Source organism: Rhipicephalus sanguineus, chromosome 7 (assembly GCF_013339695.2).
Source record: "Rhipicephalus sanguineus isolate Rsan-2018 chromosome 7, BIME_Rsan_1.4, whole genome shotgun sequence".
Taxonomy (NCBI): Eukaryota; Metazoa; Arthropoda; class Arachnida; order Ixodida; family Ixodidae; genus Rhipicephalus; species Rhipicephalus sanguineus.
This window is the reverse complement of record NC_051182.1, coordinates 97,023,698-97,045,251: the sequence shown is the minus strand read 5'-3', so window position 1 is coordinate 97,045,251 and position 21,554 is coordinate 97,023,698. Positions and strand designations below refer to the sequence as shown.

Here is a 21,554-nt window from a genome sequence, read left to right as displayed (position 1 = left end):
CGACTCGGACCTCAGGTCGATGACGGCGCCATGGTCACTTAGGAAGTCCATTCCAAGTATCACATCCCTGGAGCAGTTTTGTAGGATTACAAAGCTCGCAGGATAAGTCCGGTTATTGATGGTGACTCTCGCCGTGCAGACACCAATCGGCGTTATCAGGTGGCCTCCAGCTGTTCGGATTTCGGGTTCACTCCAAGCGGTCTTTACTTTCTTCAGCTTGGTGGCGAATGGCCCACTGACGACGGAATAGTCGGCCCCAGTGTCGACGAGAGCGGTGACGTTGTGGCCGTCGATGAGAACGTCGATGTCGCTAGTTCGTCGTCTTGCGTTGCGGTTGGGTCGCGGCGTCGGGTCACGGCTGCGTCAGTTTGTTCCGCTACTTCCATGTTGCGTCGTCGGGTCTTCTTTGGTCCGCGTGGTTTCGTCAGGACGTCTTCGTCTGCTTCGCGTCGTGTTCTGCAGGTCTCGTCGCATTGTCGGCGGCGGCCGCGGAGGATCTTCGGCATTTCGTCGTACAGCAACCGCACCTCCATCGGTTGCTGCCCTTAGTTTCCCGGATACGGGCTAGGCGACCGGCCCCGGTGTGGGCCAGTGTACTGCCGGCGGTGCGGTGACATGTACCGGCCGGGCGACGGCGAGCGGGAAGGTCAGCGTTCTTGCCGCTGTGCTCCGGTGAGATAGTCGTCGATGTCGCGAGGCCGTTCGCCTGGCTGCGGGCGCGGCGCGTTGACGGCGAATCCGCGTAGCCCCATCTGTCGGTACTGGCAGCGGCGGTACGTGTGGCCGGCCTCCCCGCAGTGGTAGCAGAGCGGGCGGTTGTCAGGGGCGTGCCAAACGTCGGTCTTTCGGGGGGTGTAGCTTTGGCTTGCAGGCGGGCGGGATGGCGTCGAAGGTGGCGGCGGTGTCTGGCGACGGAAATGCGACGACGCGGGGCGTTGGTGATAGCGCGGAGTGGCGACAGCATGGCGTGCAACGGCAGCATAGCTCATGGCTTCCGGCTCAGGTTGTGGCGGTGCAGTAACTCCCAGCGAATGCTGAAGTTCCTCACGAACGACGTCGGCTATGGAATGCACCTGGGGTTGCGATGCAGGAAACATCTTTCGGAGCTCTTCGCGCACGACCGCCCTTATCGTCTCACGCAAGTCGTCGGAGCCCAGCGCATGTGCTTCCCCGTAGTTCGTCGTCGGCATGCGGCGGTTGTATTGCCTCGTGCGCATCTCGAGCGTCTTCTCGATTGTTGTTGCCTCCGCGAGGAATTCTTGGATGGTCTTGGGTGGGTTTCTGATCAGTCCCGCGAACAGCTCCTGCTTGATTCCTCGCATGAGGAAGCGCACTTTCTTCTCCTCGGGCATCTCGGGGTTGGCGTGGCGGAACAGTCTCGTCATTTCTTCTGTGAAGAGTGCCACGTTTTCGTTAGGCAGCTGCACGCGGGTTTCGAGCAGAGCCTCGGCCCTCTCCTTGCGGACGACGCTGGTGAATGTTGCCAGGAACCTGGTGCGAAAAACGTCCCATGTTGTCAGGGTTCGCTCTTGGTTCTCGAACCAGGTTCTAGCTGCGTCCTCCAAGGCGAAGTAGACATGCTGTAGCTTGTCTTCACTGGTCCAGGCATTGAAAAGGGCGACTCGGTCGTAGGCTTCGAGCCAGCTTTCCGGGTCTTCGAACGACGATCCGCGAAAGGTTGGCGGCTCCTTGGGCTGGCGAAGAAGGATTGGCGCAGGCTGCACGTGGTCGGTCATCGTCGCTGTGGTCGATGTTGAGATCTGCGGCTGCCTGGGTTTTTCGGGAAGGAGCCCGTGCTCTGGCTGCAGTCCCTTCTGCCTGCGGCTTGTTCGACGATCCGGGATTTCCTTGCCGTCGTCCTCGTCGCGGCTTGGGCTTGGGTCAGCGCTCCGCGATGGCGTCCGGATCATGAAGCAGCACCTCCACCAGATGTCACGTGGTCGTGACGTTGACGAAGGCAGCACTCAGCACGTCAGAGATGAAACTCTTTATTTGGCCGAACTTGTGGCCGGGAAACTGAAAAGCAATACACTGATAGAGGCGAATAGAGCGTCGACCGTCGATCAACTGACAAGCGGTGAAGCACGTCGGCTTTCATACAGGCGCTATCGAACTTTCCAGCGATATCGCTGGTTGTTGCGTAATCTCTAGAATAAGCTCGAGCGTTCGCGTCTTGCGCGCAATCTTAACAAAATGATCTACAATACTCGTGAAGCTTCTCGAACAATGAGGCGCGGTTTGCGCTAAGCGTTGCTGACAGTCTTTGTGGGCAAAAACTGAATACAGCAAAATGCTAATAAGAAACGCCCGTGGCAATATCCTCTAGCGGGCCCGGGTCAGGCCTGGTCATGAAGAAGCGCGGCCTGGATTAGTTTAGTATTGAACGTCCGGGCCCGGGCTGGGTACGGTCAAGTACACCCGGGCCCGGGCCGGGCTCGGGCTGGGTTCGGTCATGTACGCCCGGGCCCTGGCCGCGCCCGCGATTGGAACCACGGGCCCGGGCTAGGCGCGGGCTTCATAAAGTGGGCCCGGGCCGTAAAATCCGGCCCGTGCAGTGCTCTACTTTATGTATTGGAGTGAGAATGGGGTTACAACAGGTGCTGTAGTACAGGACTCTGCAATAAATTAACAAAAAGTTACTGGGTTTCATGTGCAAAAGCTACAATACGATTATGTGGCAGGCCATAGTGGGGGACTATTAATGTCGGCCCCCTTATGTTCTTTAAAGTGCACCTAATCTTGAGGATGTGGGAATCAAACCCATATCCTTGAGCTTAGCAGCGCAGTACCTTAGCCCACGGAGAAAGAAGTGTTTGAGGAGGAGAAACTGCTCAGCCGCCGCAGCGCGCGAGGGCGGCGATATCATCATCACGGAGGAAATGCGGTTTTCGCCGCAGCACGACAGATGACGCTGCCGGTGTGTTGCCATCGTTTACATGCTCTCCTATAGACGCGACGTATAAAAATCGTGATATTGCCTCGTACACTGTAAATTTTCTCAGATTTCTGTCTGTGACATCAATCGATAGATGTCACGAATATTTTAGCTGCAGTTAATAATATATACTGCCCGAATTATTGACCGTACAGCGCTTGAAATGAGCTGCTAGTTGTGGCCCCTGAGCAGGCGACGTCTGCCGCATGCATGGGCCCCTCGCTCCTCGCTCACATGTTGTGCGCACACTTGCGTAGATGGCCTTGGGAGGGAAAGTTCCCAATTTGCGCGGGCAAGCTGTCACGCAAGCCTTCGCAATTTGCAGGCTTTCTGTATCTTTAGCACGCTCAGTGGCTTCCGCATTGTGCCGGCGGCACTGACCTCTCGAACTTTTTGCGCGCTTATCACGCCGCAACAAAGGCACGTAGAAAGAAGTATTGCTCTGTGAGCAAACGAGAGCACTTCGCAGATTTCCACCATTGCTCCTTTAGGATGGGGAGGAAATGTGTAGTGTTGAACTGCAACGTTGGGTACGCATCCTGCAAGGAATGGGTATGCAACACTCAAAGTTTCTAGTGACTCGGTGAGGTTGGAAGTGTGGGCACATGCCATATCAAGGAAAGATGGAGAGCTCACGCTTCGTGACTACGTTTGCGAGAAGCACTTCTTGGAGAGTACCATCATTCATTGAAAAAAATCACAGGGCTCCTTAGGCATTAGACTAAGACAACTCGAAGGCGAAAGCCATCTTCTTTTTCTTCAGTTGACGTGTCTATCCTGCCCAACCTCCATGCAAAAGCTTTCTGCACCTAATGTGGTTTTTCATTGCCTCCAGGATCGGAGGCATGTTTTCTGCACCTCACCTTGTTTTGCACTGCCTCCGTGATCGGATCACCAATCACGGAGGCAATGGAAAGCGACGATGCCATGTGATGACATAACGTCATGTTGATGTCTCAAATTTTGGCGATCTGTGATGTCATGATAACATCGTGTGGTGAAGTCATCACGGCATGATGACTTCTTGCATCACTCGTGTTGACGCCGCCGACACGGGATGCTGATGCCGATGGTCAATTTTTGCGTTTGATGAAGCATCTAAAGCTTTCGCCTTAAAAATTATACCTAACCTATCAAGTTCACATTACCAAAAAATTATAAATTTCGCATTCTACAAGATATCTCACAGGTAATCTTCCTGTATGTGACGCCGTTTTTCCGTTAATTTACCGAAAATTATGGAGCCAGCGAGAACGCATAAGAAACGCACCCAGTGGGGCATAAACGGCAAATCAGCGCCGAATCGCCTTGAACCGGTGAGCTTTGTCGGAGCGCGCGACGAGCGCGTTTTCCCCTCTCCACTGGCAGACTCGCACGACAGAGGGCGCGTCAGTGCTTTGCCCGACTCCGTGACTTTATTAGGACGCCCAAGCAAGCACAGTTTCGCCTCCTCAAGAATTCTTGCTCTGTGCCTTAGCCACTCTGCTACCATGATGGGTAGATTAATTTTCATGACATGGAGTTCTTTAGTGGGCACCTAAAGATATGGACACGAATGCTTTTGCATTTAGCCACATTAAGCTGCTGATGGAAGTCAGACCATGCCCAAGCAACAATGAGCCACAGCAGCAGGTAGCGTCTTGTGCAAATTGGTAACCAAACTGTTCAGATCTTATTGAAACTGTGCTGGAACTAACAAATATGAACCCTTGTAATGTACACCCTGAAATATGTCTCAGAGTGCAGTGTGTGCAGCTTGTGACAGTGGCCAATAAGTAGTACACTTTTTAACAGCACATGAAGCAGATATCATAAAGGTTGTGGTATTACGTATAAGTATAGCCCTCAGCAAAATGTGACAACATCAAGAAACATCAGCAGCATCAGCAAACATCAAGAAACTGAATACAATCGAAAATTCACCTTTATAGGACACAAGTCGTTCACATGATAACAGAATGTATGTATGTGAGCTTCTATGCCACGATTCAGTGACGGCTTAGGGCAAGACACAAACATGATTCCTTTTAAGTAGACCGCACTGCGGAATGCCTTTACCTTTATATTTGTACAAAATGGCATACGCTTAACGAAAACACCTCGGAGGTATTAGCTGGTGTAGTCCATCATGTTTATCAAAAGAAAGACTTTTATGCTAGAGAATTGTGTAAATAGGTCATTTCGCTGCAATGTCTAAACTGTCAAAGAGAGGAACTGCAAAATCAATCTAGTAGTATATGCTTCACCAAATCAGCAATGTGTGATAAAGCAAGATGAAAAGCCTTTTGGAACCTACCTAATGTTCCTGCGAGTACTCAGGTTCAATTCAATTTCCACTGTTTGCTATAAGCATTCTTTTTCTGCTTATTAAGCCAAATATTCATCATGATCGCAGCACTGCTTGCATGGAGTTCAATGGGCAGCACAGGTGCACAACAGCCACTCACCCAGTCTCAGGCGCTCCGCATAGGATGTGGCCTTGTTTGCCGTGGATGGATTCCGAGCGACAATGACTGCGTTTCTGTAGTCTGGGATCTGCAATCGATTTTTTATTTTCTTCAGTGAGCATCCAGAGCCTCTACTTGGACTGGAATTTACTGTTTGTGCAGTTCACGAAATTCAGCAACATATTTCAAGGACAAGGAACGCACGCATTCGGTGATGTACTGCAGCAGGAAGGGTGAGGCCCGCAGGTTGTCCACGGGGATGTCGAAGAAACCCTGCACTTCCTTCTGGTGAAGATCCATGGTGATGATGTGGGTCAGACCTGCAGGACAGTTACACACAATTCACCCTTTTACTGAAAAAGCAAAAGCCAGTTAGAGTTCCTTATACCTAGCCTACACATACCCAGGTCATTAGCTTAAATACTCGTAGTGTAAAAAAATATGCTGTGTACCACAGTACTGAGTGCAGCACATATATCAGCGTTTGTGGTGTCCTGAATTCTTTCTTGGGTCCATGTTTGCACGCCCTGTCTTTTTAGAATAAGATATCTACATGTGTGATTACTATGATTGTTCAGTGGACACTGAAACATGCATTTCTGTTGAATCTACAGAGCAAAGACCAATCTATACATCATTCAAACAAATCAAGTGTCAATCATTCAACAAATCATTCCACTAATAGATAAGAGCAGCACATTTCTGTGGACTCTTAAATGACCCCTTGTTAAGTTTTTCATTTGGGACAGGACATCAAATTATGCGGTTGGTTGACAAAGTCCCCCACAAATAATTTAACAACAGAAGACCCAACATACAGAGTCAGGATTCTCTGACATGCACTACAGCTCTCCACACATTATGGTGTGACTGCATGCGAACCCCCACCTAAATTCTGCCCCTGCCAACAAGAAACAAAGAGATGACAGTGTCACACCCAGTGCCGATTGTAACATCTACAAAGAGCTGCTGAGAAGGTTAACAACTCACTCCGAGCCCGTAATCATGTTCTCCGGCAGGATACATGCACTCTTATCCCACCGTGTCAGCTCCCTCCCTCTTCACCTTACTAGGGTGGAGGAAGTTGTGCTGAGCAGGCTTCGGGCAGCGGTGGCCCTTACACCATCTGTCATCTCATAGTAAAACTGGTTGCATTTACTGCTGAGTGCTTTGTTTCCGTACTGCTCTGTTCCAGTGATAGAAGCAGATGCGTACCATATTATACGGACATGCCAAGGGTTACAATCGCAACGTTCCCATCTACTAGTGCAAGCCAGCCTTCACTACAGTGTCACAAGCAGCTATGACCGCTGGATACGTGATGACAGATTCCACAAGACACTGCTTCACTCCATACACAACACCGGTACACACATCTAATACACATAGACGCACAAAATATTATGCCTTAAGGGCAAGTCTATGTCTCAATAAAAGAAAAGAAAGAAACAAGGAAGACGCACCAGCCTTGACGAGCATCTGTGCAAGCAGCTTCGAGACGATGCATCCTCGCTTGCGCATCTTGCTCTGCTTGCCGTATGGCAGGTACGGAATGACGCCTACGATCTTGCGGGCACAGGACGTCTTGCAGCAGTAGGCCATGATGAGCATCTCCATGATGCTGTTGTTGACGTCCCTGCACGGAGGACGACAAAAAACGAGCGCCATGGAAACGTATTTCAGACCAAGAAACACTGTTACAAAAATTAAGGCAGCTTTGCACTAGTGGTGCCAAGCCTGAAGGAGGTGTGGAGCTAGGCAGGCTTCTTTGTTTCTCTTCGGTTTTCTCTTTCTTTCCTCCTTTTTTTTTTTGTCTTTTCCAGTTTCTTCCAGTCTTGTTTCATCTCTTTATTTCTATTTATTTCTGTTTTTCTTCCTAATTTTTGCCTTTCTTGCTATTTTTTGCTTGCTTCCTCTTTTCTTCTATTTTTATATGTGGTTTTGCCGGCACTATGCCAAGCAATGACAGCATACGACAGCCCCGGCCCCTAAAGTGCTCCGCACTTGATATCATCAAGGCACTCAAACAACAAGAGGAAGAAGACTTCTCCTTGGCGCGAGCTCACGCTCAATGTACTACAGATGGCTATGCTATTTCGTGGTTTTGTCAGCGTTACGCCAAGCTACATGAGATGACAGCATACGACAGCCCGGGCCCCTAAAGTGCTCCACACTTAAAAAGGCATTGTTGCGAAAACAAAGACGATGCCGAATAGAAGTACATGAGCGCAGATTTGAAGGACTGAAAATGTGTGTCAACCTTAGACAAACATTTCCAAGATTGTGTGTGTGTATTATTCTGTGTCGTCATATACTGCCATAGTGTGCTGCCATATGCTATCCCAATTAACCAACTAGCTTTCCAGTAAGTCTTAAGCACGGGGCTCGGTTGACTTTTGCATACATAATGCTCACTTTCTTTCCATTTTAAAGATTTCTGCTTGGTTTCATTGAACTTGCAATGGCTTCAGCTGGATAATGGGTCGCTCACCTCAAGTAGCGCCTCGATGGAAAAAAAAGCAGAATATTACTTCAACTGCCAGTACAATACTTACCGCTCCACACTCTTCTTAACGACCTTTGAAGCACAGAGAAACAGCAAGAGCATTGTCTACAGACCAGAACTTACTGTCTACAGACTGTCTACAGAATAGCACTTATTTCTGCTCGGCTCTAGTTTTATGAAATATGTTAGACGCATTACCTGTATATATGTCTACAGTTAAGCACTGCAACTACTAGCTAGATGCTATTTCGGAGACCACAGGAAAATGTCTAGAGTATATGAAAGAATGTGTTTATAAAGGTATCAATGGTAGCCATATACTCATGATGCCACCAGGAGTCACCAATGACTTGACAGTAATTAACCATTTATAGCCTCCTTACATAAGTAATGCCCTAATTACCACACTGAACATGTAGGCAGTGCACTCCAATTTCAGTCACAAGCACTTTGTTAAAAAGAACAAAACTTACTTGGATCCAGTCTGAATAATGTACACATCCCTAGAGCGTACAGACTCTCCAATGTCAACAAGGGTTTCTGAAAGCATATAAAGGGAGTCACAATCAAGTCTTACACTCCGATGTATTTCTGCTTTTACTACAGAGAAGAAATAAAAAACCCCAAGACTAGCTCGCGCAACCAAAAGCTACTGACACCACTGAGGTGCAGTTTCAGAAATTATAATCTTCAGCCGCGTCAGCTCGAAGGAAACGAGACCAAAGGAATAAGGCCTGTACCTACTACAGTTTACAACAGTAAGAATATTCCACAAGAGGGCTACGAATGCCTAAAAATCGCACGCAGCGGCACAGTGGTTTTGGCTGTACTTAGGCATGCTGGTGTTTCTGACCATCTCAGCCTAGTAAACAGGTCTGTAGCAAAGGTGTACTACTGGAAACTGCATCTACAATGTGTCGCTGGACTCCCAATGGCTTGCTACCCTTATAGTCTACACAGTTTACCAGAGACAACTGAAACAGCATGAAACCTTCCTGACGTATGAAACTAAAGAACTAAAGCAACAAGCTCCCACCTAACTCTAAGAGCGCGATATGCAAATGGCCTTAACCTCTGCCAGCGATACCTGGACTAAATTCCTAGTTCTCACGCCGACCTTACAGTGCAATGGCAACTATCAAACCTGCGAAAAAAGATTATAAAAAAGATTGGCTAGTATGTACTGGTTCATGCCTACAAAATAATGGTCTACTCAAAATGGAGACAAAGGAAGATGTTGGCCAGTACAATGTAACTACACTCAAACCTCGTTATAACGAACACGGATATAACGAATTATCGGTTATAACAAAGTAAATGAAGAATAGTCTTGTCCCAGCTACAGTGTTACAAATAAACGTTTATAGCAAATTTTCGGATATAACGAAGTTATTTTCGTGGCAGATGCGACTTTGTTATAATGAGGTTTGAGTGTATATTCCATTTTGTTAATACGAATTCAGCATTGGCCCTTCATGAATGGCCGAAAATTTTGCCTGTCAACAAAGCGGCGAACAGAAACCGCAGAAACTCGTGATATCAAAAATGAAAAGCGCGCAGGGATTGTGCTAAATTACCTTAAACTTGAAGGTGTGGAATAACTGGCCAGTGACACAATTTCGGGACAGCATGGAAAATGATGGCCAATTTCTTTCTCAAAGAAAAACAAGTTGACAGGCATTATACGACCATATGAAATATGAAATGCCAAAAAAAGTTCAATCTTGCCACTGGCTACCAATACCTTGCACAAGAACAATCTGTGGGCAGCCACTCTCTTTTCCATTCAGAACTATTCCAGCTATTCCAAAAAAAGTTTCAGTTTTGTTTGGCAAATTTATGCAATGAAATGTATTCACGGCTTTTGCTGCATCCCATGACAGACAAGAGATGTGGGCATAGCCTGGAAGATTTTGACTAATCACAGAGTGCTATTGGCGGATAAGAAATAGAAACAGAACGGAACAGCCTTACAATATCGCATCCATAGACATAACACAAATGCTTATTTGTGTCTGACAAGTCACTGCTTGTTCCGTGCCTACATTTCTCCTTCACCTCTATTTCTAGTGCACTGTGTTTTACTACTCTCGCAGCAAACAAGCACCCGAGGTGGTGTAAAACCAGCTTAACAATGCCATTGCATGAAATGCCTGCCAAGCCTATTTTTCTCCAATAACATTCTTTCCCTTGATTTTTGCTCGAGCATCTCCTGAGAAGTTTGTGTATTGCTATCAGAACAAAAACAAGGAATACACCACACAGGTATTGAATACACTAAGGAAATATACTGCGTGCAAACTATTGAATATGAGACCATACTTTTATGCAATGTGTAGCCCTACATTGATGACTGAACCAGAAGTTGTCAAACAACTTGCAGATTTAAATGTGCAATAGGAAAGTCAATTTACGATTGGACAGCATCGAGCGAATGCTAACATTTCTGTCGGCACTTGCCTCATTTTTTGTATTGTTCACAGTTATTATCAATGTTATTATGAATGCACGCTCTAAATTTTAGTGTTACTAACAAGAAGTCTGTGATTGGGTGTGTCTGCAAAGTTTTCAATAGTTATGACACATATGATAGTTGTGATGGGAACTGCTATTCCTACAATATGAAGGCATCAGGAGGATTATACCTTCCTGCTGCCTCGATGGCAAATGTCCTAATTATCCAACTGCAATGTTTTTGATATGTCTTCTTGCACAGCCTCCTTTCATTATAAAAGGATAACATAGGTCTGCATGAGAGTAACAACTGATTTATGAAGTACTCTGAGGCATACAGCAAAAGTGGGAACCACAGGAAAGTCCTCCAAAACATTCTTACGGTCTCTGCACAGACGAGCATAACAATAATAACATCTGGAGTTTTACATGCCGAAACCACGACGTGATTATGAGGCACGCCATAGTGGACGGCTCCGGAAATTTCACCCACCTGGGGTTCTTTAATGTGTACAGATGAGCAAGGCAATGCCTACACAGCATGCAGACAAGTGCAATTACCACCACCACCACCAATGCATGCACTAAACACGCTGACATCACATGCCAGTCACCACAAACGTCAATCATCATGCATGCATCCCACTATTCAGCCAAAGACACATTCAAAAGCACTGTAGCATTACAATAATTATACAAAAAAACAACAACACTCAAACCAACACTGCAGGAGAAAACAATAACAGTGCATAAGAACACAAAACCTCTGCATTCAAGAAAAAAAAAAAAAAAAACATTAACGATAGTTTCACTGCCCCAACTTGGCTGCAAGCTGCTCTATTCTGCCCTGAGAGTCAAGGTAGGTGTGAAATATTGTTCTGGAAAACAAGCTTGTTATTTGTATTTCCCCTTAGTTTGCATTGTTACTGGCTCCTTCTGTGTTGTCCAGGCTTGTCTTTCCTTGGGACACTATTGGCAATAACTTTATTCACTCAGTTCGAGTGGGCAGGTCAACTAGAAAACACCTCCCAAACCGCAATATTCCTTAACAATTTTCAACATTATTTTTATTCTTAAATTTGACACACGTCAAAGACTGTTTATCAAGCTAACTGTTCTTCAATTCAATGATGGCACCAAACATCAATTGCAGTAAGTGCTTACAGTAAGGGCTGGCAGTAAGTAAAAAAACAAACGACAGACAAAGCACTGTTATCGGTTACACCAGAATATCCACAAATGAGCACAGTCCGCAAACACTGGTGGGTGGTTGTGGAGCCTCATGTGCGTTAAATTTATTGTGTGCTCCACAATAAGGTGCCTGTGGAATGTGGAGAATACGAAAATTTGGGAGGGACTGCTGCATAAAAGCACACCCCCCTTTTTCGTGAAGTTTAGGGGAAAAGAGAACAGAAGAGGTGCAATGTTTTTTTTTATTCTGGTGACCAAGTTATTGAACAGCTCTTTTTTCTTTATTTCATTTGCAGAGTAAAGGGATTTGTCTTTTAGTAGGTTAGCTCACATGCGTGCACCATTAAAAATAAATTAAGCCCAGACCACTGATGTTTCTTGCTGCCCGAATTTCGCAGAAATATAAATTATAATTTCTTGCGTCACAACCATAAAAATAACTTATTAGGGAGGCACTAAATGATGGAACCAAATAAGACAAGTTGTGGGCGTCATAAATTTCAGAACGTATTAAGAAGCTCAATTCTCAACCCTTCCAAAAAAAAACCAAGAATCATTGTACTTTGACAGTTTGTGCACATCATTAACTGCCAACAGTTTGGTTTCCAAAGTTAATCCACATCCCTGCAAATTATTGATTCTACAATGGCAACATACGCCTTAAAAAGTTGTTCCCAATTTGTGCCAGACGAACCAAGTATGCAAGCAAATTTTCCAAGTGTTTTTATAAAAGGTGTGACAGCTGCTGCCATATATTAATCACAGAGTATAACCCATATTATGTAGAGGGCTTCAGCTCTTAAAGGGGCCCGCAACACTTTTCTAAGTAATCATCAAATGGCTCCATTAAATGAGTTTATTGCCTCACGAATCTACTGCCGCAAAAACTTTTGGAATCCGTCAAGTACGACTGCAGTTAGAGATTTGTCGCACACTGTAACTGCTTTCCCTTCTCTCTCGTCCTGACGAGCATGCTGGAAGCTAAGCAGGGAGGGATGGCACGGGGGAAAGAATTTACATCACGCGCACATTATGACCCTAAGCACTTTCTTTTCTTTCCTTTTTTCTTCAAACACATGGCTTACTTTCAGTGGGATCGTGAGCAAGCACACGGGCACGTTGCGCCATCTGGCAGCAGCTGCAGAAACTACACAGCTCACGATGCTCAAATCAGCCAATGGCCGTGGACTTTGGGTTTATGGCGTGATCATTTGGGTTTATGGCATCATTTGTCGAGGGAAGAGGGAACGATTTCTAGCTAACTTTGATTGAAAGTTAATTGTAAATTCCAGGCCGCATGCTATGCTATACTAGCCTTTATAATACCGATCAGCAGCGTTTTCTGACCGTTATCAAGAAGCATTCCAGGGCCCCTTTAACAGCAATCAGTTGCCATTTCATTCACTTTGGTTCATAATTATTTCAGTATTTTAATTAAGAGAACAGTTAATTTCCATATAGTTTACCTGGAATCATTCTCAGCTTTGTGCTTTAGGCTTGTATTTCTTGTACTTAAACTGACAATCTAGCATCATCATGTCAGGCACATTTCAAATGCGCAATGAATTTTAAAGAAGCACTACTGTGCAACAAAGCGTTCATAAACAGAACCAGGCCTTCATACACTGACTGCTGCATCATGACTGCCCCCATAAAACACCAATAAAAGTAGCACTAGATGCTGCAGGATAGAAACAAATGGCACGCTGCTCTAGCAGACACTTAGCCTACGATAATGATAGACAATAATGCTCTGCTGATTGATGGGCAGGTCAAAGTGTTACATTGGCAGACCTAAAACTGTCACTACAGCACCCCCCCTTAGTTCCCATACATCTACCATGCCTAATGATGCGAGACAGATGACACAGCACAAAGCACTGCGCAGTCGATTGGTGTCATGTCAGGCTATGACAGAGTCGCACCGTCACCTGCCACCACAGCAGCAAAACACAAGAAACAGCACCTAGTTATTTGACACACTGAAATATCACACTCTGACGCCAAGTCACACACACACTAAAGGTGTCCTCAGCGAATATCTGAGCACTTAGGAATCTCTAAGGCGTGTTACAATCACTTTCTTCTTCAAAGCACAAAGAGTCTAAACATAGAGATACAAGAAATGCGACAATGACAAATACAGCTGCTGGCAGAAGCGTCTACAGAAAGGAAAAGTGCCAGAGAGACAAAGCGAGTGAGACGAATGACTCGGAACAGACAGGAAGTGAGACTATGCAAAAAGCAAAGACATTTTTCGCTCGCAGACTCTGGCTTACCCACGCAGTTTGTGTGATCGCCAACTGCGAAAAGAAGGGGGAAGAAGAAAAAAAGAGAACGAGGAAAAAACAAAAAAAGAAATGATGGCTCTCACTCTTGCATCACGAATCATAAAAGCAAACACTGTTTCCGCAGTTATCTTGAAAATAAAAAGGGCTGCAAGCATGCTAGCATGACATCGCCCTGAGACAACAAAAGTGTAGTGCCTCATTGATTTCGATAAAAATGGGCAAATGAATGATAAGGATAATATGATAGCAAGCAGCATGAGGCTATGCTAAGCTGCATTTATTACACTAGGCAACCTTAGTGTAAAATGCTGCAATGTATCAAGTGGGAGACATTCAACAATATTAGTGAATCAGGCTTGGGTGTTCCTTTGTGCAAGTACTAGTATATCAGCGTCAAATGAAACCCGAACACTGGCAAGCCTTCGCAGTGGTATGGTGGAAAGAAAAGAGGTACGAGGCAAGAGCTTGTGCAATTAAGCACCTGTGAAGTTGACAGTTTTGTAAACAGCAGCAAATCAAATGGCAACATCGACACAACCATATGAGTACAACCAACCATGAAGTTTGCAGGTCAAATATTCAGGCACAAGCTGCATGTAGGTTAGCATTACCTTCACAACGCTTTAGAAATAAACCGAAGGTACTTTGCATCATTGAATAATTTTTGCATCATTATTGTATAGTGGCCATTGCCCCCGATAGAGACATACTTCATAAATAAAACAGTTTGCGTGTACAGGTTGCACCCGCTTTTCTTACACACATTTGCTTCCCCGCATATCATGCATATTGTGCAGAATGTCACAACTCTGCACAATATTGACGTGGTGCACAAACACACATCAGTCTCCCTTTCAATTGCAACGTCCATCTTTTGGGAACAGATACAAATCACTGTAGCTCCTCAGTTATGTTCCAGAAATCGAAGCTAGGGAGAAGGCTTCCCAAAACAATCTCATGTAATGGCGAGATTTTTTTGGTCTTTTCAAAGCATATACAACCTTACTTGCCGTAAGATCCCCACCACACTGTAAATGAACTAAGAAATTGTGCACTTGTTCAAAGACTCTCAGAACTTCGATTACTAGGAACTGCTGCTGCAGGATTCTGTATTGGGGAACAGGTCGAAAAAGTAATGGAAGGAGGTGAGGGTGAGGTGCTTGCTCAGTCATGGGCGCATAATTTCAAATCTCCCCAAAAGGGGAGATTTGAAAAAGGGGAAAGGGGTGCTTAAGTGCCCCTTTCCCCTTTTGGGGAGATTTGAAATTATGCGCCAATGACTGAGCAATCACCTCACCCTCCCCTCCCATTACTTTTTCGTTAAACGCCCCTTTCCCCTTTTTCACATCTCCCCTTTTGGGGAGATTGAAATTATGCGCCCATGACTGAGCAAGCACCTCACCCTCCCCTCCTTCCATTACTTTTTCGACCTGTTCCCCAATACAGAATCCTGCAGCGGCAGTTCCTAGTAACCGAAGTTCTGAGTCTTTGAACAAGTGCACAATTTCTTAGTACATTTACAGTGCGGTGCCTCAGGGTTGGATTCTGAGTTGTCGCAAATTGTCGGAACATTTAGAGGATGTCTTTCCCCCGCTGTCTTAACCCATTAAATTTCGCACAAGGATTCCCTCCAGTTCAGTAAAAACGGTAAATGCATGCATATTCAATAAAGCATTTCATTAGAATCAAAGATGTGCATTCTTTTTAAAGGCTCTTCTGCCGCCATCTTGAATATTGGTCCACGACCAACAAGGCCCCCCCCCCCCCCGCCCTCCAAATATCGTCTCATTACCTTTCACCATAGGGGGGGGCGCTGGCACAGGATTTTACAGTAAATTCGACTGATGTATGGGTCTCATCCAAGAAAAGCATGTCCATATTTATAAAAAAGAAAAACACTATCCTTCCACAGGAATAAAATACCCTTGCTGGTATTTCGGGCACCTCCTCAAAAAAATCATTTTAATTATAAAGAGAATCTTATACAAAGAATCGTAAAAGCTTTCAAAGACAAGTTGATGTCATGATGTTGTCACATCTGCCTTGACAAGATAATGTCACATCTGCCTTATTGTAACACTACCAAATTTATCAGTGCAATGCCCATGAGACACAGCAAGCTGGAACCACCAATAGGTACTTTTTCGCTGGCTAGTTGGCCACTTCTGAACTCGTAAATGTACTGCTCATGGAAACAGTCAGTAGTCTGCACTCTTTTTATAGCGTCCCTTTTTCGGCACCTTTTAGTGATTGTGTCGCATAGTAGATTTACAAGTTTACAACCGTCAAGGATGGAATGGGTCCCAACATGCGATGCAATATTCAGCTGACAGCGTGCTAAAAGGAAAAAAAGCAAACTCTGTTAGGAGTTTAGTCCATTCAAGGCTTCTCTGTCCTCAACGACTGCACATGGCCTCAAGACCTACACAGTAGTTTCACGAAATGCTGATCGCAACGTCAGTCACGCTGCATTCACCGTCCACTGTGCGGAGGCGGATATACACGGCAAATAGAACATCTTCCAAGAAGGCAATGTGGAAGCTGCAAGTGCCTAGCATCACTTCCAAGGCATACACCCTAAGATCACTTCACTTGCAGGTGTGGTAGGTGGCAACAAATGTACCAAAGGACATGAACATCGAAGCGCACGCTACTAATGTTCAATCCCAATGGTGTAGTCAGAGCAAGCTTTTGTGCTCGAACTGGAACCATTTCATTACAATGACAGTGTGAGTGTGGGGGTCACGTGTTTCAATAAAAGAGTCAGAGTGAATTCTAAAGCAGCAGTCACTCTGCAAAGCAGGAAAAGTTGTTCAACAAATATTGGCGGAATGGATAAGACATCTGCATGACGCTTTTTTTTAAAACACGTTTAGCTGCTAGGGGCTGCTGCGGTAGTCGCGAGTTTTTGTGGCAATGGTGGACAACGACGAAAAGGAAACAGTGGAAGAGAATGAATACACGCAAGGTATCCTGGGTAACTCTGCATCCATAGAATAGAACTTCAGCTTCAACTTTGCCGCAGCAGTGGACACTGTGTTCTAATTGTGGATTAAGAGGCATCCTACACTAGAGTCGCATGCTTAGTCGTGGAGTCAGACAGCTGCTTTGAATCTGCCATTGGAATTCAACATTGGTGTAGCTCACAGGTTGCAGCCGCAGCAAAACTTGCGCGATTAACCAGTTGACCACCACTGCCCGAAGAGGTTACCTGCAAAAGCCTTCTAACGACATACTAAACATGGTTTACCCTCAGAAAAAGCTGCAAGTCTAATGCTAATGTGTACAAAGCTGCTTTCTACTCCCAGACTAGATAATCCCATTTCTCTTATCTCGACATGCAAGAAGCTTAGGCCACTGTCAGCTACATAGGGCATCAGCACTACCAGTACGCAATCACTGTAATACACCCAATATTAAAATCAACACTGTACTGAAATGCTAGTCCAGCGGCAACCCGAATACTCTTTCTCTAAATGCACTGATAACAAACTAACCAGTTGCCTCACAATCTACATCTGATTAATCAGTTATCCATGTAGGTGAAAATTTGCAGGCAAAAGCTTTCATGCCATGATTATTGCTATGAACACCAATGTTTGCCATCGACCTTGCTTGCATGTTTTGCTAATGCTCTCTCACTGCTTCTTTCCAGTTGGGAATACTAACAGAAAAGTGCATAGTATTCCCAATGGGAACGTATCGGGTCTAAAAAGAGTGAAATGCCTTAAAGATTGAAGACAACTGTTACGGGACAAGACAACCCTACAGGGTTTAAAAATAGATGCATCACCCGTCTGCATTCTTTAATGTTGCTGGGATGACACCTCGCAAACGAGGGCATTGCTTCGACGCTACAAAGAGCAAACTACTTCAAGAGGAAGGGCATAGCGCAGTTCCAAGCTGTGCAACCAGTAGAGCTCATGAAATGCCACAAAAGAGCAGGCTGTTATCGGGTGCCAGGACACCTAAATAGTGCATGCTTGCAACGCATGCCTCCGCAAGGCAACAACTACGCATGGTGCTCCGTGCATGTCAGTGCTATCGTATCCCTACACCAGAGGGCAGGCATACTTACCTCTGTTGGCCGAGTGCACAACGGTGCAGTTTCCAACCCTGATCCCTAGGCGGCTAGGTGAGCAAAAAGAAAAAAGAGACTCATTACTTATTTACTACAGATACCTTCAGCATGAAGTAGACACTACAGAGGGAAGTCAGTTGTAACCAATACGAATAAAACAAGTATGCTATTATACAAGATTAATATTAATAATTGCTTGGGTTTTACATGCCAAAACCATGATATGGTTATGAAGCACACCGTAGTGGGAAACTGTGGACGAATTTTGACCACCTGGGTTTTTTTTTAATGCTCTGCAACCCCTAGATTTTACAGCGAAGCCACCTTAATTCTTAATTTTTTTGTTTGTGACAATGCGAGCTAAAATAGGAAAGTGTTACTTGGAACTGCATAAAACCTCTTTGACAATCAGTTGATGAAAACTTCTAACCAGTCAGTTTTATTTAGGCTAACAAGGAACATCTCTTTGTCGAGTACAATTAAGTACTAGTATGAAGTGTTTGTCAAGTTCGAATGATTGTGGACATGGCTATGATCCATCTTAACAACAATGCCTGCTTTAGGTGGGTCAAGGCTGGACAATGTGTGATTAGTCAAGTTAGGGCAGCAAGTGGGTAGAGTAATTGAACATTCATTACCATAACCATGAAAGGAGCTTGAATAATTAGCACAACTAAATGGATTAGTACCAGTGAGGTTAAATGTTGATACTGCTCAAGATTACGCCACTGCAAATTGTGGACAATGTTTTCTGTATAGCTCGATGAAGCGCAGTGCAAAAATCAGTGATTGATGAGGCTTAGCAATAAATGCAGCCTAAAATCAGGCTCTTATCCATACTGAGGAAGGGTATATGAACTTTTAAAAAAGACTAATGCATAATAAGTAACGTTTAGCTCCAAGCACGTCATCATTTGTATCTATTGCGTAGGAGAGACTTGCATAGCAGCACTAACATAATTACTCATATCGCTGTGTGAATACTCGGAAAAGTACTCGTTAGTGAAGAATGTGTCCTCGTCGTTATAACGCAGTAAACTATCAGTTGTTAGCAAGCACTCAAGTTGTCACTTTCTTGTCTCCTGTTCCTCTTTTTCTTTTACATTTTTTTTATTATACAGACCAGTTTCAGCTCCTTATCAAGCATTCAGATTTACATAAAAACTCAGTAACCTGTAATTTTATTCGAGTTTTAAAATAATGTTGAGTTTCCTGCTGCTTTGTTTGCATGCATATCCCAAAAAATTACGACACGTTTTTTGTCAGTATCATTCAGTAAAGATGTCACACTTTCTTTCCATCTTATTTGTTAAGATAAAGCTGCCCTTTGTAAAGGCTTTAAAACCCGACAGTTAGAAATCAACTGATTTTAGACTCAAATGCAATCTCACTGATTCAGCATAACACAATTCTCAAAATAACAACTTTTTTTTTTGCTGGGCAATGTGCCAAGGGTTTAATAAGGACAAAAAGCCCATATACGCATAGGGAACAAATTATTGAAGTCCCGTAGGGGCAATGTGTTTTCACACGGTTAACACAATCGCATTCTCGCATGAAACTGGCCAGTACAGCCGTAGAAGTGGAATTTTACTGCCATTTTCAAACCTCAAAGCTTCATATTCCTGTTCACTAGCTGAAATACTATCCTGGCATCCCAAGATTAACTTGTATAGGCGTGCAGCTGTGCGTATTGTGCACCAGCAGCACCAAGGAATCGCCATTGCGAGGGAGCAGAGTGTTCAACAGCTATTTCAGTGCTGCTTAATAGAGATACATTGGCTGCGGTTCGTGTGGTATCGAGCGATGCCACTCCACATAATGTGTTGTGCAGTGCTGCATCCCTCAATGTCGCAGGAACCTTTGTTATTGAGTATGTCAAAGAGAACGCCTATTTTCAAGTTTTTTGGAGCCTGCTTTATGGATTATACAACATTCGAATGATACATTTCAGTTATACAATTTTTCGTTAAGATCGTGTCATTGAGACTGAATTGGTATTACACATCAAAGCGTGTGCTCAGGTTGTTTTTCCTGCTTTGTTTTTTGGTTATCACTGCCCTCAGTTTCAAACGAATTCTGCTGGTGGCTAGGTGCTCAAGACAAATAGCAATGCCAATTGTTTCACTGATCTAAGATTACAAAGAAAAAAAATTTACTTCGATTAACTTTACCTATAGTAGAACCAGTTAATATTTGAAAATTGAATGAAACACAGGTCACTGTACTTTTGTATTACAAGAGTCTACTTGTACAAGTCACAGCTGTTTAAATAAAAATAAAATACATGTTTCTGGGCAAACCTCTTGCAAAGCTTACGCTGTGCACTCGACAGATACGATCAGATACACTGTTGTTTCACGCTTTAAAGCTGCGGTAGCAGTGAAGAAATGGATATATAAAATACTAGTCTGATTGCTATCTGCCACCTGCGCTGCGCAACGAACTAGTGAAATATGCTTCAAACAAACACTACTAACTCTGATACAGCCCACGTGTCAGCTTGACTCTTCAGTTTACTCATTTTTAGCGCTGAAAACTCGAAGCACAGAAAGCTGACACAGCGTGTTATTGTAAAAATAAACTGCGCAGCAATCGATGTTCTTTAAATCTCTCAAAGCTGAGGTTTGCAACGCCGAAGAGCGAAAGCCAAGTCGTGGCAATGCTCACTACAGTACGATTATTATTATAACTTTTTTGACATGCTAACGGTCGTACATAGAACTTGCAACCACCTGGGTAACAGCTGTCGAAATTGTTTACGCTTCGTCACGAACATGGTGCACCATTAGACAAACTGAAAGCAACCTTATTTTAGAAATGGATAGCACCTCATCGCTACGCCCACGACGCAATTAAGGAGACTCGTCGGGGAGCTATTAAACGCGCGTTGAACAGTAGCGGTTACCTCGCAGATGGTAAAATGTAGCGTGTGTCCCATCGCGCGATAAACACGGGACGACGCCGCGAGACGAATCGATAAGCGTCTTATCAGAGCGCGCCGTCTCCTCAGACACCGGGACGACATGACGCGCCTCCTTTATCGGCGTCGTATGGCTTGACCTTCCGAGAAGCTCAAAGACGACGTCCAAACAGCACAATGCAGGACGTTTACCGCAATAACACTTCTAAGCTTCGACGGAATACCAAGAGGAAAGCGAACGGGTCAAATGTAATGTGTATCGAAACAACACTACCACTCAACATGCAGGCGAGGGTAGGGATGAACTTACTCCGCTATCTTCTGCGCCAAATCCAAGTGCGAATTGCCGGCGAGGAGAATTATCTCCGAAGCACGCTCCATTTGAGTCATGTTGAAGGTTTAGCGGCGCAGAAAAGCCCACACGACACTAAAACTTTCACTAAACTCCGCAGGCTCCACGGAGACACGATACGCAGCAGACTGCTTGTGGAGAGAAAACAAACTGATAGAGTGATGATGACCGTTGCTGAACTCACAGCGTGGATAGATGCCTTGAAGCATAGAGTTTCCCACAATAATAATCTATGCCTTGAAGTAATAGGTTAGTGCTGCCGCTGTGTGGTAACGAAACTGTCGAGGCGTCAACAAAGATTTCGATGTTACCACAATTCTGTCAAGTAGTACATTAGTTAATGATATGTGCTTATAAAAGCGTGTGATTACATG

General features: G+C 44.8%; 1 protein-coding gene across 3 annotated transcripts in view; it reads right to left on the bottom strand.

Moving 5' to 3' along the window:
• LOC119399623 (phosphoribosyl pyrophosphate synthase-associated protein 2) overlaps positions 1 to 21,356 on the bottom strand; it is a 38,500-nt gene extending 17,144 nt beyond the window's left edge. For 2 of the 3 annotated variants that reach the window (XM_049417792.1, XM_037666424.2), the window contains exons 1-7: positions 21,139 to 21,356; positions 17,903 to 17,955; positions 13,813 to 13,836; positions 8,362 to 8,428; positions 6,846 to 7,018; positions 5,587 to 5,702; positions 5,383 to 5,470 (exon numbers count right to left, since the gene is read on the bottom strand). In XM_049417792.1, coding sequence (XP_049273749.1) covers positions 5,383 to 5,470; positions 5,587 to 5,702; positions 6,846 to 7,018; positions 8,362 to 8,428; positions 13,813 to 13,836; positions 17,903 to 17,955; positions 21,139 to 21,218 — 601 coding nt within the window. In that variant the 5' untranslated portion in view covers positions 21,219 to 21,356. The remainder of the gene's footprint in view (positions 1 to 5,382; positions 5,471 to 5,586; positions 5,703 to 6,845; positions 7,019 to 8,361; positions 8,429 to 13,812; positions 13,837 to 17,902; positions 17,956 to 21,138) is intronic. The other variant, XM_037666426.2, reaches the window with a different exon arrangement.
• Positions 21,357 to 21,554: the final 198 nt, after the last annotated feature.